The sequence below is a fragment of the Lissotriton vulgaris genome, chromosome 5, assembly GCF_964263255.1.
Source record: "Lissotriton vulgaris chromosome 5, aLisVul1.2, whole genome shotgun sequence".
NCBI lineage: Eukaryota > Metazoa > Chordata > Amphibia > Caudata > Salamandridae > Lissotriton > Lissotriton vulgaris.
This window is the reverse complement of record NC_141693.1, coordinates 1465074379-1465097639: the sequence shown is the minus strand read 5'-3', so window position 1 is coordinate 1465097639 and position 23261 is coordinate 1465074379. Positions and strand designations below refer to the sequence as shown.

Genomic DNA, 23261 nt, shown 5'->3' with positions numbered 1-23261 from the left:
GAACGACTGGACAACAACGCACACAACAGCAAGGAACTCTTCAGCATCGTTAAAGAGCTCTCCAACCCCAACGCCGGAAACCACGACATCACCCCTTCGCAAGACCTCTGCAACTCCCTCGCCTCCTACTTCCACAACAAGATCGCGGACATACACAACAGCTTCAGCACTCAACCGACGCACGCCACGACTGAACGATCGCCCCCCACCACCACCCTCCGCGCCTGGACCCAGATCAGCACCGAAGACACCATCCGCACGATGAACTCCATCCACTCCGGATCTCCGACCGACCCCTGCCCTCACCATGTCTTCAACAAGGCCGATGCTGTCATCGCACCCCACCTGCGGGACATCATCAACACCTCCTTCGACACCGCTACCTTCCCGGAGAGCTGGAAGCACGCCGAACTCAGCGCTCTACTAAAGAAGCCATCAGCCGACCCCACCGACCTCAAGAACTACCGCCCCATCTCGCTGCTCCCCTTCCCTGCAAAAGTCATCGAGAAGACCGTCAACAAGCAGCTGGCCGCCTTCCTCGAGACGAACGGATCCCTCGACCTCTCGCAGTCTGACTTCTGGGCCAACCACAGCACCGAGACCGCCCTGATCGCAGCCACCGATGACATCCGAGCCCTGCTTGACAACGGAGAAACAGTAGCCCTCATCCTCCTAGACCTCTCCGCGGCCTTCGACACTGTCTGCCACCGTACACTAGTGCAGCGACTCAGCAACGTCGGAATCCAGGAGAAGGCACTGGAGTGGATCATCTCCTTCCTTGCCGGAAGGACACAGAGAGTTCGCCTCCCCCCGTTCAGATCTGAAGCCACCGAAGTCATCTGCGGCGTTCCTCAAGGCTCCTCGCTCAGTCCAACCCTCTTCAACGTCTACATGAGCCCCCTCGCAGACATCGCACGCCAGCACAACCTCAACATCATCTCCTACGCCGACGACACCCAGCTGATCCTCTCCTTCACCAACGACCCCGCCACCGCCAGAGCCAACCTCCACGAAGGGATGAAAGAGGTAGCCGAATGGATGATGAACAGTCGCCTGAAACTGAACTCGGACAAGACGGAAGTCCTCATCCTGGGATCCTCACCCTCCGCCTGGGACGACTCCTGGTGGCCCCCCGCCCTAGGCAGCGCACCCAAACCAACAGACCACGCACGCAACCTAGGCTTCATCCTGGACTCCTCCCTCTCCATGACCAGACAAGTCAACGCCGTCTCCTCGTCGTGCTTCAACATCCTGCGCATGCTACGTAAGATCTTCCGGTGGATCCCCACCAAGACCAGGAAGACGGTCACCCAGGCCCTCGTCACCAGCCGTCTTGACTACGGCAACTCCCTCTACGCAGGAACCACCGCCAAACTCCAGAAGAGACTTCAGCGGATCCAGAACGCCTCAGCACGACTCATCCTGGACATCCCCCGTCGCAGCCACATCTCCGAACACCTAAGAGACCTGCACTGGCTCCCGGTCAACAAGAGAATCACCTTCCGTCTCCTCACCCACGCTCACAAAGCCCTACACAACCAAGGACCAGGATACCTCAACAGCCGCTCCAACTTCTACGCTCCCAAACGCCAGCTTCGATCGACCGGCCTCGCCCTCGCCGCCGTCCCCCGAATCCGAAGAGCCACCACAGGGGGACGGTCCTTCTCCTACCTCGCCGCCAAGACATGGAACTCCCTCCCGACCCACCTCCGCCTGACCCAGGACCACCTCGCCTTCAGGAAGCAGCTCAAGACCTGGCTGTTCGAGCAGTAGCGGATCCCCCTCCCCTAGCGCCTTTAGACCCTCTGGGTGAGTAGTGCGCTATATAAATGTTTTGATTGATTGATTGATTGATTGAGGGGGGGAGGGAGAGGCCCCAACCCGAGCGCTGCTGCTGCCTCCAAACTCGCGGCCGGCACGTCTCAACCTGCGGCTGCGGTGACGCCGCTCATTTTGACCGCTCCTCCGGATCTCAACGCCGGGTGCCTCAGTCATCACCGTGGCCCGTAGCTCCGACCCGAGTCACTGGGTCAACGTCTGGCAGGCCGCTTCAGCAGTTGTGGCTCTGCCGCAGTAGGAGGGCGGGCCGGGAGGAGTCACTGCCGGGCCTGCTCCGCTCCCTCGGGTCCCAGTCTCGAGGCCCCGTGCAGGCCCACAGCACCTGGAGGCCGGATCGTCACGGAACAGCGATCCCTAGGCACTGGAGCAAGTCCGAGGGGCTCCACAAGCCCACAGGTGTCAGGGGCTGCACGAAAGACCGCCAGATGGTATCACAGTATAGACAAAGGTGCACTTGGGCCGAGGAGCTCACGGACTAAGCGGCCATTATTGATCCGTGCTGAGCCACGCCCCGATTAATACATCATTTAAATGCATCTTTATTTATTGCTTGGACTTTCATGGCTCCAAACGCACCTCTATCTCATATACATGGCTAACAATCGGTACGTCTTCTAACCGCTTTCTCGACTATGATGTGTTGGGTGCGAAGGGTTTGCTCTTATGCACTGGGCCATGCAACTGTAAAAACGAAAGATGTCCCTTTATCGTGCTGGTATGTACTGATCCCCCTTTATTTTCCATTTTTTCTTTGTTATTCCAGTGTTCTTTCTCCTTTCCCAGCCTCTGCCCTTCTCTCAGTTTCTGTTTCTGTGGCCCCCGGCGACTGTACTAAATGCAGACCTGCTGGCTCTAAAGAGGTTAACTGGTCCGTCTGGAAGAAAGTGTTCCGATGCGCCATCATTAAATCCTGATTAAAAATGCGATTTCTCCAGAGACCTTTCCCATCAAACATTTATCTAACCTCGCTGCGGCTCATGGCTGACACACTTTTTATGAATATGGCGTTTCGTGCCATCGTAAAATATTTAACGGGTGAAATATGCTGTTCAGGGTTCTCCCTTTTTCCACCCCCATGGATTTTGTTGATTGCAATGAGAAGGCATATTGCAGAATGTAAACAAGTATTTGTTTCAGGACCTATGTTCTTCCAAGCTGTGTCAGCTGGAATGGCGTGTAGAGCACGTCAGCCAAAGTTTTCTCTGTTAACAAACAGGGTAGCTTGTGTGTGTGTAGTGGGGGGGTTCCATCCTTGCAGATCACAGGTGGGAACCCTGGCCGGCACATTCACTTTTCATCTCTCCGGTTAGGGCCGGCCGTGTCATCCCAAGAAATTGTAAAATCCAGTCCGGTTTTTGAATAAGCCACAAGAGAGAAAATAATCTTCGGTAAAATTAATGTGTGCATTTTTCTCATTCATATTTATTTTGGCTGTTCCGAAAACCAGGCTGGAGTTTACTGCTGAGATGGACAATGCGCATAGCTCTGATTTTGTGGTTTATGAAATGAGTGCTATTCAGTTGGGGAATATTAATACCAAATACTAGAGCGCTGGAAATAAGTTGGAGTATAATCGTTTCCAGTACTGTGGTTTTTTCTATTGAAATAATAATGAAAAATAAGAGCTTAGCTTTGAATTGAAAGGCACAATTAGGGTCAATTTAATCTACGTTTTAATAGTCTTTCAAAAAATCATATCTATGCAAAATTCTGTCTTCCTGTGGGGTGCGGATGTGTCATTTCTGGATCCAAGCCACAGACTGCTGGCGCTCTGTACCCAGAGTGTCCCGGCTTCTGTGACATCTCTCCACAAAAACTTGACACCGACTATGGAATCTCCTCAGAAACCTAAACTCCAGTCAGTGGCTTTATTAAAGGTTTTTGATGTGAAACTGACACACTCCCAGAAATCAGTCCTTATACCAAAGGCAGACCTAAAATGGGACATCAGTACAGGAACTGAAATTATACTCCGGCAACACCACAGAACCACACCCAGCAAGGACATTACCACCACCAATCTTGCCCAGGGGCTGATTTGATGTGCTGGCCCCATTGTAAATCAATAACATTCTGCACAGTTGGTGCATTTCGATTGTAGATTGCCAGAAATTAAAGTCCAGGTGCATAGAAAGCGACAAGGCTACACAGTGTGTACTGGGCAGCAGAAGGTTGAAGGCGGGCCGGGTCCTGCCGGTACTCAGCACCGGCAGTTCTTAAAAGCAGATGCTGAGACGGGTCCCTATGAGGCTCTCCTCTCCGTGTTTGTCCTCACCCTTCTTCTAAGATAAGTCCAACCTCTTGTCATTGTGCAGGAAAGTAAAGCTCTGGTTTACAGAAATTAGAACATTGACGCCATAAATGAAGGCTAACAAACAGGACATCACGCGAAAGTAGCTGATGATTATATGCTGGAGGCCAAAGACCTTTTAGGTGGGTAGAGCTGAGCAGAAAGCATGAGAGAATCAAAGGAAAGAATGAATGTTTCAGCGAGTGAGGTTGCAAAAACAGAAATGTGGTAGATTACATATCTAATTTGGAGTTCAAGTTGAGCAGAGAAAATGAAATTAAGGGGAGGCTGCAAAGAGAAAAAATGTTGGAATCTATGGAGGGAAAGGAAGAGTCTTGGAGGAGGAGCATGTCCATACCTCATGGAAGAGAGACCTGGTGGGGTAGAAGAAGTCTTGAGTTGTCAAGATATGGTGAATTCTTCTGGGTTGCTGAAAGAGCGGGGGTGGGTGAGTCTGTCACAGGTCGGGGGAGGGGCGTGTCATGTGCCTGGCTCTACCACCGCCCTTCAGCCTCTTCTGTAGGTATTATCCAGTTAATGATCCACCCCTCCACCCTCCCTCCATACCCATCCAGCTTCTGTGTAAAGTGGAAGGATGCCTAAATAAGAGAAGAGTTCCAAGCAGGGTTGGGAAGAGCCAAAGGAAGCTACTTCCTTCATTAGAAAAAGGTTTCCAGAGTCAGTAGCATGTGTCATACCTTTCTCCCTTCTCTCATTCCTGCAGTGCTGTGACTTGGGCTACCACGCCAGCCTGAACCGGGCGCTGCGCACCTACCTCTCCTCCGAGTCCAGCTGCCAGCAGTCAAAGCATGAGGGGCTTGAGACCCTCGAGCACGCTGTGGACAACCTGGATGCCAACAGCGACAAGCAGCGCCTGATGGAGATGAGCAACAATGTCTTCTGCCCGCCCATGAAGTTCGAATTCCAGCCCCACATGGGGGACGAGGTCAGTTCTGTTCTCTTCATCTTTCCAAGCTTGTGATTGGCGGAAAACCATGTCTCCTTGTCACTCACATCCTCGCACAAGAAATATGTGGGTGCAGACTACAAACTGCTATGATTGGGGTAGAATTCAGGGATCCAATATCTGCACTAGAGAGCCGGATCCATGTCAGATTTTCATGATGGCCACTTAAAAATATTTTCATACAGTGAAATTAAATGGAAACCATTGAAATAGTCTGTGGTTATCCTTAAAGTCTGAATGGGTCTGTTGTACTGGAGCACATTTGTAGCAGAGTCTTTGTCAGCGCCTTTTCCAAGTTACTTTTAATATTTTCGCCTGCCTATCACATGGTTTAGTGATGAGACAATGGGGAAAGCATTTATTTATTGATTTATTTAAAGTTTTATATAGCACTAGCTTGACCCGTAGGTATCCGAGCGCTTTACAAACACACAGTAAACAGCAGAAGGATATTACATTACATAGTAGGAAGTAAGGAAGCAAACCACAGAACAAAAATACAGCATGGTAGGTAAATATGCAATGGAGAGAAGGGGGAGAGAGCAATAAAAGAAATAGGCAAGAGTGACATAGTCCGGTCACCACTATTCTTGAATTTCCAGATAGGGAGGAGACAACTCTGATAAGGAGGACTAGGTTAGTTGACGTTGGTCATGAAAGTATTGGAGGAAAAGGAAAGTCGATACTGAGCCGTATTCACATACATATACCAGATAAATGTTCAGCTGCTGAAATCTGAAAGCAAAGCTTCCAGCTTATCATTGGGTGCATTACGAAGGATAACAGGAAAGAGTTGTGCTCACATCGCCATAAACAAAGATCTGTGGGAGAGTTACAATTTGTGGCCATATTTGTTCATCCAGTGTGAATGTTCAAAAATCAATACAGTGACAAAATGGACTTGTTTCTAATCTTTTTTGTTGAGCCGACCAGACAGCGCTAGCTTGCAGGCTTACCAAGACGTACAGAGGTTTGCAACCTTTGGTTGGTTTACTGTCACTCTTATTTGCTTACTTTGTAAAGGATGGCTGACCTGTTGATTCGTCCCCACCCCCTCGCCACCCCACTCAGGCTTCCGTTAAAACGTACTTTCTTTAAAGCAGTTTCACACTAAGTTTTAAAAGCGTGCTTTTGTACTACTTTTTGTTTTTTGTTTACCTGTCCATCTCAGATTAGTAGATGAAAACAGGTAGATATATATATATCCATTTGAAACTGTGCATTCATGGTGAACTAATGCTTGCGCCGCCAACATAACTCGGTGGCCACATCACATCTTTTACAGCATGGCTAAAAAAACATTGGCAAAGCCATTAGATCTTTTTTATAAGCGAGACCTATTTGCTTTGCCAATGCTTGTTTGTATATTACTTGATTTTTGTTGTCGTTTTTTTAATATTCTGATTTTCTCTGTTTTCAAATTACAAGTCAACCCACTGTTGTTAATCTCCAGCACTGACATTATTGATGCTGCAGGACTACACTTTTTCTAAATCAACAGAGAGGCAAAACGTTCCTGTTTCCATCTTCGGATGGACTCTGAATGCAGGACAGTATTTAATATTCTGCCTGGTGACTGTTTCCTTAAGCGACCTATACATTGCAGACCATATCGTCCTTCCTCCAACGTTCTGTGGTCTTCCCCGTTTTAGTGTGAGGAGGCAATGGACGTACATTGGCCTTTTCTTCAGCCTTCTCCGCAGTGGGCCTGTCTGCTAGGTTCAGTGAGAGCTCTGCCTGACCATGCGATTTAGGGAAGCACCCTGGTGTTGTCTTTTACCCCTTGACCTGCAACATGGGGTGTATATTTGATGACCAGTTAAATTCCAGTGCATTGTACTTAGAAAGAAGTTATCATGCAGTGAGCTTCAGAGAAGTATTACAAGTACCTTATTCACAATATCTTAGGACAATCCCTGTCCTAAGATATCCCCAGTCATGGCATGTGTCTTTTCTCAAAAGCTCATGTATGCGCCCTTGGCATGTCTGAATATGCAAGCCCCTCTGTGTTGCAGAAGGACTTGACCTTCACTATCTACTCGGGCCAGCAGCCAAGCCAGGTTGAGTTGACATGGCTCCATGACAGGAGTGACCTATAAGGAAAGCTCCTTTTCCTGCTTTCGAAGCTCAGAATACAAGCCCCCATTGCTCGTGATCTGTTATCATATGCGTTATCGCCACATTCACTTCAAGCTGGGCAGGAGGACCTCTGGACTTCAGCCCCCTCGCGATTGGGACTGATGGCAAGCCCTGGGATTCTTTACCCCTTCATTCCCATAAGAGTTACGTCTCCTCATATCTAGGCTGCCAGGCTTACTCAAGCGGTTTTTGAGAATCGGAACTCTTACTCCTGCCCTTGTGTGTTTCAGTCCATGTTTTGGTTCTCTTGAAAAATGTATTTTTCTGTGTGGGGGCTGATGTATGTTGTCTTATGATTTGGCTTTTATTCGCTCAATCATTAGACTGCATGCTGTTTTTTTTAATACTCTACAACGGGAGGTTTTTGCTCAAATGAAAACTTTTAAGGAAGACTCTTACGCCTAATCACTATACCCGTTCAGAAACAGAAAGAACCAATTGTGATGATATACCATTACCATCTTTGGTAATAGTCAGTATATCTATGCATGAACCACTTGAAGTTATTGTAACAATTGCATACAAAAGAAAATTAAGCCTGGCCATAAACTACAGAAAATACTAGGGATAAAGCAGGTATATCTAGAGACCCTGGTGAGCTGCACTGGAGAAAAGGCTCTGGCAGTGAAATGGGCGGAGCGGAAAATCCTTCTTTTGGTTAAAGAATCGAAAGCCATAAACACCATTTGGATACTATATGGTTGATTGGTTAGTTTCACTAATATTATACTTTCGATTTTACAACAAGTAATAGTTAGACACTATGCCTTATGGGGCAGTTATCGTATAGCTTCCTTTGGGAGATAGGTGGAGGTATGTATCATTACCATGCACTAATGACCACTTAGCTATGATCGTCCATGATGGGGAAGGACCACTTGGTAATCTGCGCTCTCGTCATTGCACGTGTTGCCCTGCGATCTCAGGATTTTGGCTTAGAATACCCGCTACCCTTGCCAGTCTGACTCTCCAGAAGATCTGAATGCGAGAGCAAGGACTTCGAAGAAAACACTGTATACTATCAAAACAAAGTACCCCCAAAAAATATTTTTTTGAAAAGTTTCTTATTTCCTTATATGATGTCCTTTGGGTTAGGCTGTCTGTGTTGGTAAATGCACATGAATTTGAAAGGATAGGGTTGGATGAATTTGATTAGTTAACAAGCTGGTTAGTCAGGTATGGTCACAAATGTGTTTTGCTGCGAATGACGCACTACATTTCACCTAAATGATACATTCAGTTTGAAGTAGCGCAAAACAAATCGATTCACTAAAAGCAATTGATTCCTAACAAAACTAATTTGTTTTGTCATCAATTGATTTTTTTCGTGATAATCAAATTGACTCAAAAAAAATGTATTTGGTGTTTTGATAAAGCACAAATTGTCTAGTTACAAAAGAAGCTATTCAATAATCAAAATCTAATGGAAAAACCTTTTGTGGTACACAGTGAAACAAAGCAGCAGATTTCTAGGGCATCTGATAAGAAAAAAAATGCGAAGACTCTTTATCAACAAAAGAAAAAAAAACAGAAAAAATTAACTTAAAGCCGAGCTTCCCCAGCTCGGTGAGCATGTTCTTCTGCGTGGCTGTGTTTGCCCGGAAATTTGATGTTTTCTTATTCCCCCTTCGGTCACGAGGGGGGAGGGGGTTGGAGTAGCAGGGGATCTTTTGTTTTTTCTGGAGTAGGAAGAGTTGCTTCTTGGATGTGAACTTTACCCTCCGCAGTCTTCCTTGCTTGTAAACAACGCTGGTTTGAAAATAGTTTCTAAAAGATGCTCCAGGGGAAAGATTTGCAAGGTTTTTGAAAACATACATTTTTATAACTGTACAAGTGATCCCAGGCCCAGACTGTTATATCTGCATGCGGACAAACCCTGGTCCGTCTCTGCTTCATTTAATGATACCAGAAACGAGGGAGTAGTGTTAAACCAGGCCCCCGGACAGGACCACATATATCTTCCCTGTTGAGTAAAATTTGGTAATATGTAAAGGCATGTCTTTAAATACTTGATGGACTGTCTTGCAAGTAGTTGTCTTCTTTCAATCTGAGCTTTCAAAGGGAAATTCGAGTTGAAAAAAATTAAATGGCGCAACTTTCAGTTGCTCTGTATACATTTTTTCAAACCCCATTGAGGTTCATAATGAATCATTAAGCTTCACTGGTACAGGGACTGTAACTATTGCGTCAACCTGTGTGACATCTCGTGGTTATAAACCAGAACTAACCCTCTTTAAACCACTTCCTCCAAATGCCGTGGGGTGTTTGAGCTTTGGGTGATACCAAGCTTCATAGCCAATGTTCTATCATACAGAATAACAGATTTAGGGCCTAGTGCATGTTTTTTATGCAATACTTACAACTTTTTACTAAACAATTCAGTAACAATAGTGTGACTTTTAAAGCGTAAGGCAACTTCTTGCAAAGAGTCCAAGTGCTGGGATACAGATTTCAGAGAGAGAAACGAGTTACCCTTACAGCTGGAGAGGTTTTAACCCGCTCTGAAGACCCAGGTCTTAATTTTCTTCCTGAAAAGAGTTTCGGAAGGAGATGGCCAGATTCTAGCCAGGAGAGAGTACAAGATCTTTGGTGCAAGATGACTGAAGGCACTGCCTCAAGTTCTGGCTCTTTTGAATTTGGGGATGATGGCCTGATTTGTGTCTGCCGATCTCAGTTATCTAGTCAGAAAATAAGGAGTAATCATACGTGTGGCCTTTAGAGGCCAGAGCCATGTAGCAGTAGCATAGAGCCTTGAACTTAACTCTTTGCTTCACTCGCAGCCAGTGTAGTTTTCTCAGAGCGGTGCTAATGGAGGCCCGCTTGGGGAGTCTGTGCAGGGCCCTAGCATGCGCGTTCTGGACCCGTTGAAGCTTGTTCAAATGGGACTGAGATACGCCCAAGTAGAGGACATTACAGTAGTCCTGCCTGGATATGACTAGTGCCTGGACTACAGATTACTGGGCAGATTCAGGTAAGAGATGAAGAATTTGCTTCATAGCTCTCAATATCCCAAAACATTTTCCTGAGAGGGCATTAATCTGGACATTAAAGGAGTTTTTCATCAAACCAGATGCCAAAATGTTTTACCGTGGGCTTGGGAGGTAGTAAAGCTATTAGGGCACCATGCATTGGGCCAGATATTGAAGTGCCTGCCTAGGACCAATACCTCCATCATTCCAGCATCAGGCGCAGTTCCTGCATGACGGCGTATTGGGCGGAGCACCACCAGTCTCGGAAGAAGGAGAAAGAGATTGAAATGAGACTGGTGGTCTGAGGCTGCAGCACTCTGGTAGCAGTGCAGCAGGCACCACACACCCTGCGCATGTGTGGTGGACGTCCGTTCTCAATATCGCCCAAGTCACTCATGTGCAGAGTGTGTCTGTGAAGCAGGAGTGAGGGCAAGCAGACGCTACCTGAAGCAGCTGGTTTGCCAGGACTTCGGTCGGATATTTGGCTCGCCCGGGTCTCTGACGTAGCTAAGCTCAGAACATTCTTCTAGTTCTAGGATCCCACCTCCTCCTCTGACTGGATGACTGTTGATACAGTCCCCCTATGACAAAAGGAGGCGGGATTTCAACTACTGCTTCCTTGGCTAGTTTCGTATTTCCTGCAACCCGGTCCGAGAGAAACCCTGTGATGAAGCTGAAAAAAACAGGGAGTACTTAATGTGCTTTTGATTTATTTATTTTTGCAGATGTATATAGCGCGAACTCGACCGAAGGTATCGGAGCGCTTTACACAGACACCAGTTACATAGCACAAGGGCACATTCATTTTTGGTATGCACAGGAGATAAGTGAATTGCCCAGAATCACAGGATGCTGAGCCCACGCGAGGATCAAACCCGGTTTCCCGGTTTCCCGGTTTCCCGGTTTCCCGGTTTCCCGGTTTCCCGGTTTCCCGGTTTCCCGGTTTCCCGGTTTCCCCGGTTTCCCCGGTTTCCCCGGTTTCCCCGGTTTCCCCGGTTTCCCCGGTTTCCCCGGTTTCCCGGTTTCCCCGGTTTCCCCGGTTTCCCGGTTTCCCCGGTTCCCCGGTTTCCCCGGTTTCCCCGGTTTCCCCGGTTTCCCCGGTTTCCCCGGTTTCCCGGTTTCCCCGGTTTCCCGGTTTCCCGGTTCCCCCAGTAAAGCAAATAGCGATACTTTTAGCCTACTTTCAAATCTAAAGATGCCCTGAACCTATTCTAAATATATCTGGTTGAGGGTGGGGGCGTGCTCTGGCCAAGACTGAGGATGGCCTCTTCACACTTGGAGCTTTGTGCAGAGAAGGGCCACGGATGGCAGCTGCAGCACTTTCAACATAGCGAGGGCTCCTCAGCTTGTCCCTCATTCCACCTGCTGGACCCAGCGCCAGCATTTTGAGGATGGCGGGCGGGTAAAAACATCATGGGGCCACCAGACTTTCACGCCCGGCTACGCGCTGACTGAGGCGGGCTGGACCCGCCGCACCACTTTCAAAAGTCACCAGCCGCTACTGCCCACCATTCAGCTTCAAGCAGTGTAGGTCCATCCTGGCAGCGACCTCTGACGGGCAGGAGCTGAGGGAAGAGCCCATGAGCTTGCTGTTCTGAGAGATGGTGATAAGATGTGAATGAATAAGTTTATTGTGTGAATACTTAAAATCGTTACAATATAAAGTTAAAGGCTAAAGCATGAATTAAAATTTGAACCAAGCTTTAAAATCGTACCAGCGAAAGGGTATGTACACAGCTGTGTAGTTGGCAAGTAGGGTTAGGAAGTCAATATAGTTCCTTTGAGTCCCTAAGGAAAAGTGGTCCTTGCGGGTGGGGTTCTGATGTAGTGGAGCATGTCAGACTGTTAGTCACTCTCTGTGTGCCATATTTTCTTTCAAGAGTGAACGTGCTGGGTGAATGAAATTGCCAAAATTGGCCATATCCTCCACTGTGTCCAAGGTGCAGAGCTGGCAAATTGCATCCTTTGCTGTGCAAGTGCCCAATTGGAGGAGTGTGGGTCTGAGGTAGATTCAGTGGGCTTGCCGCAGAGCCAAGCAGCATAGGAGTATATGTGGCAGGGACTCCATTCTATAGTCACATAGACGACACTCAGTGTTATCTGTAAGCGTTTTCCAAGTTGGATATAATTCTTTTATGGGAAGCGGATGCAGTCTTGCTGCTAAATTCTGATATCATTCCTGACTCCCTGTGGCCTGCGTGAGGTAGCGCTTGGTCGTTTGTAGGACTTGTGGAAGGCACAGAGTTTCGTGGAATTCCCGGACAGCAAGGATTCCATGTCCAGTTTGCAGAAGCAAAAACACATTTGCCTTTTTATAGTTAATTTGATGGTGACATAGTTGATTATTCTTGGGTCCCAATTCACCGTGGCTAGCTGCAATAGCTCATTTGCTGCTGAAAGTTTAGTAGACCAGGGATTGTTTGGTTTTGTGAAAATGGTTTTTATGACAGCATTCATGGAGTTAGCCGGGGCTATAGTTGCCAGGTGGTAGTATTTTGCTAAGGTGGCCAGCTAATCTAATTTTTGTTGGATGAGGGCGAACTCAAGGTGGATCAAGATGTTTCTTGTGGATGCTGGCAAACAATATATTTTTTTATAGGCAGCACATTGTATTTTCTCTAGGTCTGCTGCGAGCATTCCTGGGAAAGCCTGTTGCGCATAATTAAGTGATGGTAGCAATTTAGCCCGAAGTACCCTTCAGCTAGCCGTAGTTGTTGGGCTGTCTAGAGTGGCATGCAGCTTGCAAAGGGAGTGTGTGACCATCTTTCCTTTCAGCCACAATTTATGTAGGTGGAGCGAAAGGCGGCCAGTCTCGCTTAGCCAGGCGCCTAGGTAGTAATTGTAACTTTCACACAATCCAGGCTCAGTACCCAAACGCACTTAATGAGCTTTTTCTTTGGGCAGCTTCCAAAGATCAGTTTTAGATTTGCTCGCATTAGCTGACAGCTCGTTTTTGATGTTTAATTCAGCTAGGACTTTGACAACTTTTTGGAGGCCTGTTCTTGTATGGTCCAAAAGAACTAGATAGTCGTCATACTGCATTAGATGGATATTTTTGTCCCCGATTTTTGGGGCGGCGAGGGATCCCCCTTGCAGTGCCAGGCCCAGATCGGTGGTGTACAGGTTGGATAGTAGCGGTGCCAAAACACAACCCTGCTTTTGCCCCCGATCAGTGGCAATATTTTTGTAGCAGACTCCCTGTAAAGTTGTATCCTTACCCAAGTTCCTGTGTACAATGATGTAATGGCTAGCAGTAGGGTCATGCAGATGTTCCACCCCACCAGTTTCTACTAGAGGATGTTTTGTTCATCCCCATAGAAGGCTGCTGAGTAATCAATGAAGCATGCGAAGACTGGGGGGGAGGGGGCGAACAGCTTGATTAGGCTAGACATGACTGGACTGTGATGTTATTAAACAACAAGAGAGAGGGGGATTTATTATAAGGAGCACTCTTGATCCCCCTGAAAATGTAGTCAAAGCAACAAAAGAGTGTGCCTTCTTAGGAGAAGAGCGAGCATAAAGAGTCAAATTTGATTCTTTAGAAAGCCCTCACTCACCAACCTAGTTGGTGACATGCTTCCTCATCGGACCCCACCAGGAAGGTCAAATACCTCCCCAATGTGCTTCAACACCAGAGTTACTGCGGAGCTGGTTGATATTGTATGATTTACAAGTGCAAGTGAATGTGAAATGAGTTTAAAAGTGTCTGCGTTGTGTCCAAAAATAATTGTATTAATCGGCCAACCAGGCAAGGTTAAAAGCGAAGTGAGCGGTATATATGCTGGATAGATATTTCAGCTATGTCTCACTGTGAGTGGTCAACATGTTTCTGCCTGTATGTTGCGACTAGCTAGGCATTCTTCAGGACCAGTGGGTAGACCCTGGCGGTATGAGCGCTCTAAGGCTCACCCTAACCAGGAGGTCATGTTGTGAAAAAACAGGAATAAATGATTAAAACCTGCTGTTCCTGCGGGTACCTGATCCTTGTAGGGACCCAGCAGTTATCTGAAAGGAAGAACAGAGACACAAAGACATACACAAATAAAAACGATCAATAATCATGTAGTCACAAGGCGTTCGTTGTTCCAGAATTGCTCATGCACTCATGCTCTTCTTAATGTGCACTGCAACTATATCTCACAGAGCTATGGTGCGGTATGGTGAGATAAGATTGTGCACATAGTTTTCACATTATAGTTTGTGGTGGTGGAGCCTACGTCATTCGGTATGCGGCTACCAATCGGAGCAAGGGATTGGGATCATGTGACACACAGCGTCAAACGTCGCACTGTAACGCTGACCTCTATCATCCCAATTGAATTTCCTCAACAAAGTTTTATTGGCAAACGTCTTGCATTTTTGAACATCATGCATCACCCTCTAGTGAAGTATCATTGTGGGGAAACCGAGGGAGGGGAATATTTTACTGTGAATGGGAAAGGTTACTCGCAGAACAGGCGTGTATTCATGTGTAAATGAATTTACAATACTTTCTCTCGTCATTTCAATGTAAAAGTTCTTAAGTCATATCGATATTTCCAAGGGTCCGAGCATGGCATTGTTGCTCTGGCACAAATGACTCTCTAAAGTCCCCCAACGGTGATGTGCAACTATTTTGCGTCTCCCTGATGGTGCACAAGGAAGCTGGCCAAAGGTGTGTTAATGGTAAAGCTACCAAGAGTGACTGGAGGATTTCAGTCAACCTAGGTATGCCCGTATGGGGAGTCTAATGAGTCTAAGGTGTAAAATGAGTAGAACATGTAGTACGGAGGTAGACCCCTACCTGGAGCATCTTGTGGTCATAGGTAGTCTGTCTGCGCACGTGATAAGTTTATTTTTCTAGGGCATATATGAGTCAAGGGAGTCGTGTCACTATCCTCTTAATACAGTGCCCCATGGGATGTTATCGTTAAGCCCATTTTTGTCTGTGCCCAGACGGTAGACCCACCTCTGTTCCTTCTCAAACAGGTGGTGTGATATTTTGTTGGATGCTCACTTAATTTGGTTGTGATCCTCCTACATCTGATGTTACTCCTGTGTTCGCACACACGTTGCTTAACTTTCCGTGTGGTCATCCCTACATAACGGAAGGGGCATCCAAGGTTTCTTGAACTCTTGGTCGTGTGTGTACCAGAGAATCCCTTAGACTGCGGCCCTTTCTAAATGAAAAACGGGTTTTTTCCCAAGCTCTGTTGTTCCTACTAAGTAGCCTCCAGTGTTTATTAATCACTTTCTTAACTGTAGTGGATGCAGTACTGTATGTAGTGACACAGGTGAGGGGGATTTCTTGCTTTTCTTTGTGGTTGTCCTCCAGGAGGGCCTCCCTTGGTTGGCTCCGTGCTCTCTTGTAGCTCTTGTTCAGGATTCTTTCGTGTAGCCTTGACTTTTCAGTCTGGACGTAAGGTCAGCTGATTGGTTGTGGAAATCTGCCAATTTACTTCAATTCCTCCTAAGGCTTTGGTATTACCCGTATGGTAGATTTTACCGGAGGGGCCTGAGGTGGAAGCTTGGAAATTCCAGTAGATTTTTCTTCGCAGTCTGTTTATAATGCGTCTTGGTAGGGAGGCCCCCTCAGATTTAGAGATGACCACATCTAGGAAAACTACCTCCTGTTGGTTACAGGTGTGGGTAAATTTGAGGTTCTGGTCGAGGGTATTGATCCAAAGAAGGAAGGTGGTTAAGACGTCTTCGGGTCTTTTCCATATCATAAGGACTTTGTCAATATACCTCTTCCAAAATGCTCTGGAAGAGGTATATGGGTTGTTGGCAGAAAGGATGAATCTGCATTCGAAATCGTGGACATACAAACCGGCCACACTAGGGGCAAAGGTGATGCCCATCGAAGTTTCAGTTGTTTGTAGGAATAGGTTGCTTTTGTATTCGAAGTAATTCCGTTTGAGGGTCAAAAATTACATCTTTTGGAGTCTGGTATTCCCAAACAATCTCATCCAATGCCTCATCCAGGACCCCTGATGGTGTTGTCCTGAGGAATGCTGGTGTAAAGACTCTCTATGTCAAGGGTCACCAGTACGTTGAGATCTCATCGATGGTCACTTCTTGAAGAAGATGGAGAAGACTCTTGGTGTCTTTGAGGTATGTTTACGTCTGCTGTATGAGCGGTTTTAGAAAGAAGTCACAGAAACGTGACAATGGCTCAAGAATGAAGCTGATCCTTGAAACGATCAGGCATCCTGGTGGCGGTGTTCTGTTATGCGTTTTAGGCAGCATATAAAAGTAAGAAATAACGCCACCTCCTTGTGTCAGGAAGGCTGCCTCATTTCTGGTAATATGTCCGTTCTCTTCTGCTTCTTTGACAGCAGGTTTTAATCATTTTTTCTTGTTTTTTCACATGCATGACCTCCTGGTTAGGGTGAGCCTTAGCGCGCTCATACCGCCGGGTTCTACCCACTGGTCCTGAAGAATGCCTAACTAGTCGCATCATACAGGCAGAAACATGTTGACCACTAACAGTGAGACATAGCTGAAATATCTATCCAGCATATATACCGCTCACTTCGCTTATAACCGTGCCTGGTTGGCCGACAAATAAAATTATTTTTGGACTCAACCCAGACACTTTTAAACTCACTTCTCATTCACTTGCACTTGTAAATCATACAATATCAACCAGCTCCGCAGTAACTCTGGCGTTGAAGCATACCGGGGAGGTATTTGAACTTCCTGGTGGGGCCCGACGATGAAGCATGTCACCAACTAGGATGGTGAGTGAGGGCTTTCTAAAGAATCAAATTTGAATCTTTATGCTCCCTCTTCTCCTAAGAAAGCACACTCTTTTGTTGTTTGGACCGTGATGTTGTCAACAGTAGAGCTGCCTTGTCTGAACCCGGTTTGATAAAATGGCAGGAGGCCTTTGGAGTGTACCCAGTTTTCTAGTTCCTGCAAAAGGGTGCTTGCGTATGCCTTTCCCTCGATGTCCAGCAGAGCGATCATCCGATAGTTCCTGGGGTCGGTGTTTGCACCTTTTTTAAAAATAGGTTGCAGCAGTGAACCCCACCAAGAGTCTACATTCTGCATACAGCATTGCAAGATTTATAGACCAGAAGTTGGTATCCTCGCTGAAGAGGGAGAGGGGGCAAGCCATTAGGGCCTGGTGCTCCATTTTTCCGGATCCCTTATAGAACAGTGCGGATAGCGGCCACACTTAAAGCTGTGAATTCCACAGAGGGCCTGCGGCAGTCAGTTCTGGCATTTCCTAGTTAGCTCTGTGTGTGTTGACCCTTTGCGTATGTAGGTTTCTGATCGCTAATGTATACTGACTTCACGTGCGCTACCCAGATATCTGCAGTTAGGGAATTACCTATGTTAGAGGTTCCATAGATTAGATTGTTTAGCTATCCCCAGAATAATTGGGCCTTATTTGGTGCCAGCAGGTCAAAGATCACTATCAATTTCTCCTTGGTGGCTCCTCGTTTTAGGTTCCAAAGGAGTTGCGTGTGTGCCTTTTTTGCTAGATCAGCTGCTTCTTAGAGGCGTCAGTTCCCATTTTTTATGTGCCCTTTGTTTTCTTTTTAATTGCTGCATACTTTGGTTGATATGCAGAGCAGAGCTTGGAATATGAGTTCCTGTGCTTGTTTTGGTGTGAGGGAACCTTCCACGAAGCAGCGTGGCCAATTCTGGTGCGAGATGTTCCCATTCCCCTATGATGTGCGGCGCAGTGATCCTCGTTGTCCAGCCAGTCTGTGAAGTTTTCCATGAGTCAAATTTATTAATGGTGGTCTACACCCATTTCATTCTTATCATGAGTCTGTGCTGTTCCACACCGTTTGAGTGCCCGGGTGGCTGAGGGTGTGTTGGCTTCCCGTTGAGGTGATATGGTGTGTGTCATCAGCGTATGATATAATGGTGAAACCATATCGCTCAATGACCTCCGCCAGATGTAGACATTGAAAAGGGTTGGGCTCAGTGAGGAGCACTGCGGCACTCCTTGCTGCAGGGAGTGCACCCTCGAGTGAAATGGCTTTTGTGAGACCTGAAATGTGCATCCCTGCATAAATGAGTTCAGTGGTAGATTATCCACTTTTGGCCTCCAATCAAAAAATCTTTGTCTACCATGTGTCAGTATTTCCTGTCCCCTCACGCCGCTTTTTTAGATCTCACCTACCAACCATTAAAATATGTATTGTCAGCTTAAAGTGGATTTACAGCCTGCCCTTAGCTTACCATTGGTTGACTCTATTGCTACTTGTATTTGCTTGCTTCTTATTTGACTGCTTGACTACCTCCTCTTGTGTTTATCTCTCCCTTGGAGCATAGCCTCTTTGTGACCCTTTTGATCGGCTAACTTGTATGCTAAGACTGCTCACATTAAGGGAGCTTCTCTTTTAATTTTCATTCAAAACTGTTTGTGAGTGCATGTGCTTTCTAGATCTCTCCTTTGTGTGCTTCTTCACCCTCTCAAGCAAACTTTCCCTCTACGAGCTGTGTTGCAGCCCACTTTCTTCCAGCTTGTCTGTAAAAGCACACCAACAGTGATGTGTTTTATGGAGTATAAACAATATTTTGTCCCCGAGCAACCAAAATACAGTATTAGAGACGATTATTTCTATATTTTCAGTCCCAAAGAATCCTCCAGATTTTGTCATTCACAAAATAAATTCTTTATTTTCTTATGTAGAGATTTCAGGTAACATATTCTGAAAGATGATCCTGTGTAGTTGGTATCATCCGATGTAGCCAAACAGCCGACACGTGTTTCGTCTTGGGGACAAATCACCCAATGACTTCCTCAGGGCAAACAGTTCTGTAGTAATCTCATCACCACAACGTAAAAATGTCTGTGTACGGTCCCATATAATAATGGTCTAAAAGGCAAATGACACTACCCTGCAACGTCCTGTAAGCTCTTGTTTTATGGAGTATGACTGAAGAGAAGAATTTAATGGTGTTTTTGTTTTTATCTCCAGCATTCCACATAAAGCATGAATGCTTTTATGGAGTTGTGGTAAGGGCAATCTTCTGCATTCACTTAGTGGCATCTAAGGCAGAAGTTGTACCTAGCATTACACTTCTCCTAGAGGCCCATAAACCTGTTCCCTACATTACTGCGCAACACCAATTGGCTTAATCCTATGGAAAATAAATTAGGCCAATATAGATCAGAGTGCCATAGCCATGCTAAATTTGCAGGACCACCACATATGGTAAATTGACTTACAATTAAATTAATTGAAACTCCTTTACATAATTTACGAGGAAGGTAGCACACCTTTGAGCCACTTTGGAGAGCTTTGTCGAGAACTGAGTGCATTCATGAAGGGAGGTATGGGGTGATCGAGAGAAGATGCAAAGTAAACTATGATCACAGAAAGCTTACAGAACCTGAAGGCTCTCGGGGGAGAATGTTTTCTAAGCTCAACTAATTAGGCTGCATATGAAGATTTAAAAATGCCCAGTTTTTTTAAGTGGTTGTTAATTAGTTTTAATTGTGACCTGCTTGTAAGCCATTGGTAATTTGTTAAAACATTAGCATGGAGTCTTTGGGCCAGGAATGACAGAGGCTTCGTTTTCTTACGCTACTCCAAAACAGTACCCGCCATCTCTACCCGTAAACCACTATGGTATGGTATGTGGTTTTGCGCTGCAATACTGAGACTCTGGCACCTGGATGCTCCAATTGCATTGAGAGAAGTCAAAATGTGTACTGTGTGCATTACACTGTTGCTTTTGTGGAGTTGTTTTGTCCTATGAATGCCACTCTTTAAAGGGTGAAAGTCTGTTGCGTTTTCTTTTACATTAACATCCACAAGACACTCAGGACAGCCAACAACGTCGAACGTTCTTAATGTAAAATAGCTAGCGAGCAATCAAACATAATGCAAGGTGATTGCCATTTCAACGAGTTAGAGATTTGTCCCTGATCAGTTGGAACTTGTAATGCTAAAATCCATACAATTTTCCGCCATTGTTGTACATTTTTAGGTCTCGGCTAGAAACGCGCGAAGCGCGTTCTCGCTAGAGAACTATAGCGACCATTTCAGCCAACAAAACGAGACCAGAGCTGTGCACGCGAGCAGCATTGTAAATGGGAGAGGGAGCGACGAGAGCTGGCCACGCGCAGATTTGGTCGCGCTCACGGCGCCAGCGTCTCCGCCGCTCGCCGATAACTGCTCTCTTCCTGGCCTGCTTCACGGAAGGCAGCATGGCGTGCTGTGCCACTCTGAAGCGGTCCATGGTGTTCGAGGCCCTGCTTATCCCCCAGTCCCAGTCCCCTAAGCGCAGGAGGTGCGCCCCGCTGCCTGGGTCCCCTGGGGGACATTCCCTGCAGCGGTGCGGTCTGATGTCCCACAGCGAGCAACAGCCTCATGGAACACCACCGCCTCTGCCTTTCGTTGGGGAGCAACGCCTCACCCCAGGTAACTGCAGAGGAGGCTCAGGCCGGGTGGTACAGGGAAAGCGACGACATGGGGGTTATCCGGGGACAGCGATCTGGGTCAACGTGATTGATGGTGGTCTATCAAACTGGGAGTAGAAAACAAGAATTTGCTGACGCAGTTATTGACACAGCTCTGATGATGCACCTAGGGCGCGGGGCTGACGCAGTTATTCATACAGCTCTGATGATTCACCTCGGGCACGGGGCTGACGCAGTTATTCATACAGCTCTGATGATGCACCTCGGGCACGGGGCTGACGCAGTTATTCACACAGCTCTGATGATGCACCTCGGGCACTGGGCTGACACAGTTATTCACACAGCTCTGATGATGCACCTTGGGCACAGGGCTGACGTAGTTATTCACACAGCTCTGATGATGCACCTCGGGCACGGGATTGACGCAGTTATTCATACAGCTCTGATGATGCACCTCGGGCACGGGGCTGACGCAGTTATTCATACAGCTCTGATGATGCATCTCGGGCACGGGGCTGACACAGTTATTCACACAGCTCTGATGATGGAATCTCATTTACATTTAGCAGCAGTTTGATTGTATTTATTTTCGGCCGTATTGTTTCCCCAGAGTGCACTCGTTTCCTTTTGTGTGTCTTTACTGACCACTGATAATGTGAAAAACAATTGTGTTGACACAGCCACCGGTATATAATTATTCAACTATTTCGATCCAACTGATTGCTGCTGGGTCTTCAATTATTCAACAGTGTGCATCACAGAGTACATTTGTTCTTCTCATTTCCTCCAGCACCTCCATGCTTTGCTTATTAAATGCAGCTAATATTCCATGCTCGTGGCACAGTATTGAAAGCATTAATTTAATTTTGCTTTTAAAAATTAAATTAAAGTTGTTGGTAGAGCTAATAACTCACCTCGGGCACGGGGCTGACGCAGTTATTCACAAAGCTCTGATGATGCACCTCAGGCTCGGGGCTGACGCAGTTTTTCACACAGCTCTGATGATGCACCTCGGGCACGGGTCTGACGCAGTTATTCACACAGCTCTGATGATGCACCTCGGGCATGGGGCTGACGCAGTTATTCACATAGCTCTGATGATGTACCTCAGGCTCGGGGCTGACGCAGTTTTTCACACAGCTCTGATGATACACCTCGGGCACGGGTCTGACGCAGTTATTCACACAGCTCTGATGATGCACCTCGGGCACGGGGCTGACGCAGTTATTCACATAGCTCTGATGATGTACCTCAGGCTCGGGGCTGACGCAGTTTTTCAACGGCTCTGATGATGCACCTCGGGCAGGTGCTCACAGCTGTTATTATTCACACAACTCTGATGATGCACCTCAGGCAAGGGGCTGACGCAGTTATTATTCACACAGCTCTGATGATGCACCTCGGGCACGGGCTCACAGCTGTTATTATTCACATAGCTCTGTTGCGCTCTCTAATACTCTTTACCAATAACTCTCTCCTACTCACTATTGACTTCTCACTCTACTACTTACTGTGTGTCTGGGTGCTGATGCAATAGGTCTTGCATGTGCACGTGATGAAGCTATTGGCAATGTAAATGACAATGCCATTTATTTATGATTTAAAAAAATAATGAGCAATGCCAATAGCTCTACTTTTAATGCTGCCGAGACCATTGCATTGTAAATGCTTGTTTCTTAATGCAAGCGAATAGGTGCGGGAACATGTGACAAATAGAAAGTTCTGGATACTTGCTATTGAGCAGGTGCCAGGAACCTATTGTGCGAAGGGATATGAAGTCCTTGAGCGAGAGATACAGGTAACACTAACAGGAGCTGGCTCTACTACTAGCAAAAGGCCTCTCTTCGTTGAGTCAATATCACTAGCACAGCTCAATAAAGTATGCATTGTACAACATGGAATTACACAACCACTATGTGTGTAAATGTGCTACAGCATTGAGGTTTTAGTGGTTTTCAAACTGATTTAAAATTACTGTATTTAATTAATAAAATACAACTCAACACATTAAGGCACACATGAGCATTAGTGTTTCTTAGTAAACCGATATGTGTTAAGGCTCATATGTGAGTACATTTACTATCTCAGTGCCATGGGCATTAGAGATTTGGTTGTGCATTCAGTGTTTATCAAACTCTGTTGTCGGTGCGTAATTTACAGTTTTAGATGCTCTGGTCTTTAAATGTGTCTGAATAAAATGGTGTTTGATGACCATTATAGTTTAAACAAGGGAATCGCCCCCTAACTCATTCGATTACAGAAGGGAGTTTTAATAACAAACTCTGTACGTGAAATGTTCTGTGCACATGTTCCTTTCCCTGTAGACAGACTCCGTGTGATGATTATTCTTTTTGGCTTAATACTGATGAGGTTTTGCTACTTTAATCTGGTCTAATTGTACGCGCTGTAATGTGTTTCGGTGTGTTGTGGAGACCAGTGGATGGTTATTAGTTCGATATGCTGTTTTGGGGATTTGATGTCCCTTTTCTATTAAAAGGGGCATTCATCTTTGTTGGTGCATTTTCAAAGAAACTTTACCTGATTAATCCATGTCATAAGAAACTCCGTGCTTTAGCCCTTGAATTTCCTTCTAAACGTGATTTAGAGGTGTTACTCCAATTATTGTTGACATGAACCAGGATTACAACTCCCAGAATGCAATACAGTAGATTGTTAAAGGAAAGC

At 46.3% G+C, this 23261-nt stretch overlaps 1 protein-coding gene across 2 annotated transcripts in view; it reads left to right on the top strand.

Annotated features, from left to right (window-relative positions):
• The window catches only part of SRGAP2 (SLIT-ROBO Rho GTPase activating protein 2), a 539260-nt gene that overhangs the window by 321405 nt on the left and 194594 nt on the right, over nucleotides 1-23261 (top strand). For both annotated transcript variants that reach the window (XM_086923416.1, XM_086923417.1), the window contains one exon: nucleotides 4854-5075. In XM_086923416.1, the coding sequence (XP_086779542.1) occupies nucleotides 4854-5075 (222 nt within the window). The remainder of the gene's footprint in view (nucleotides 1-4853; nucleotides 5076-23261) is intronic.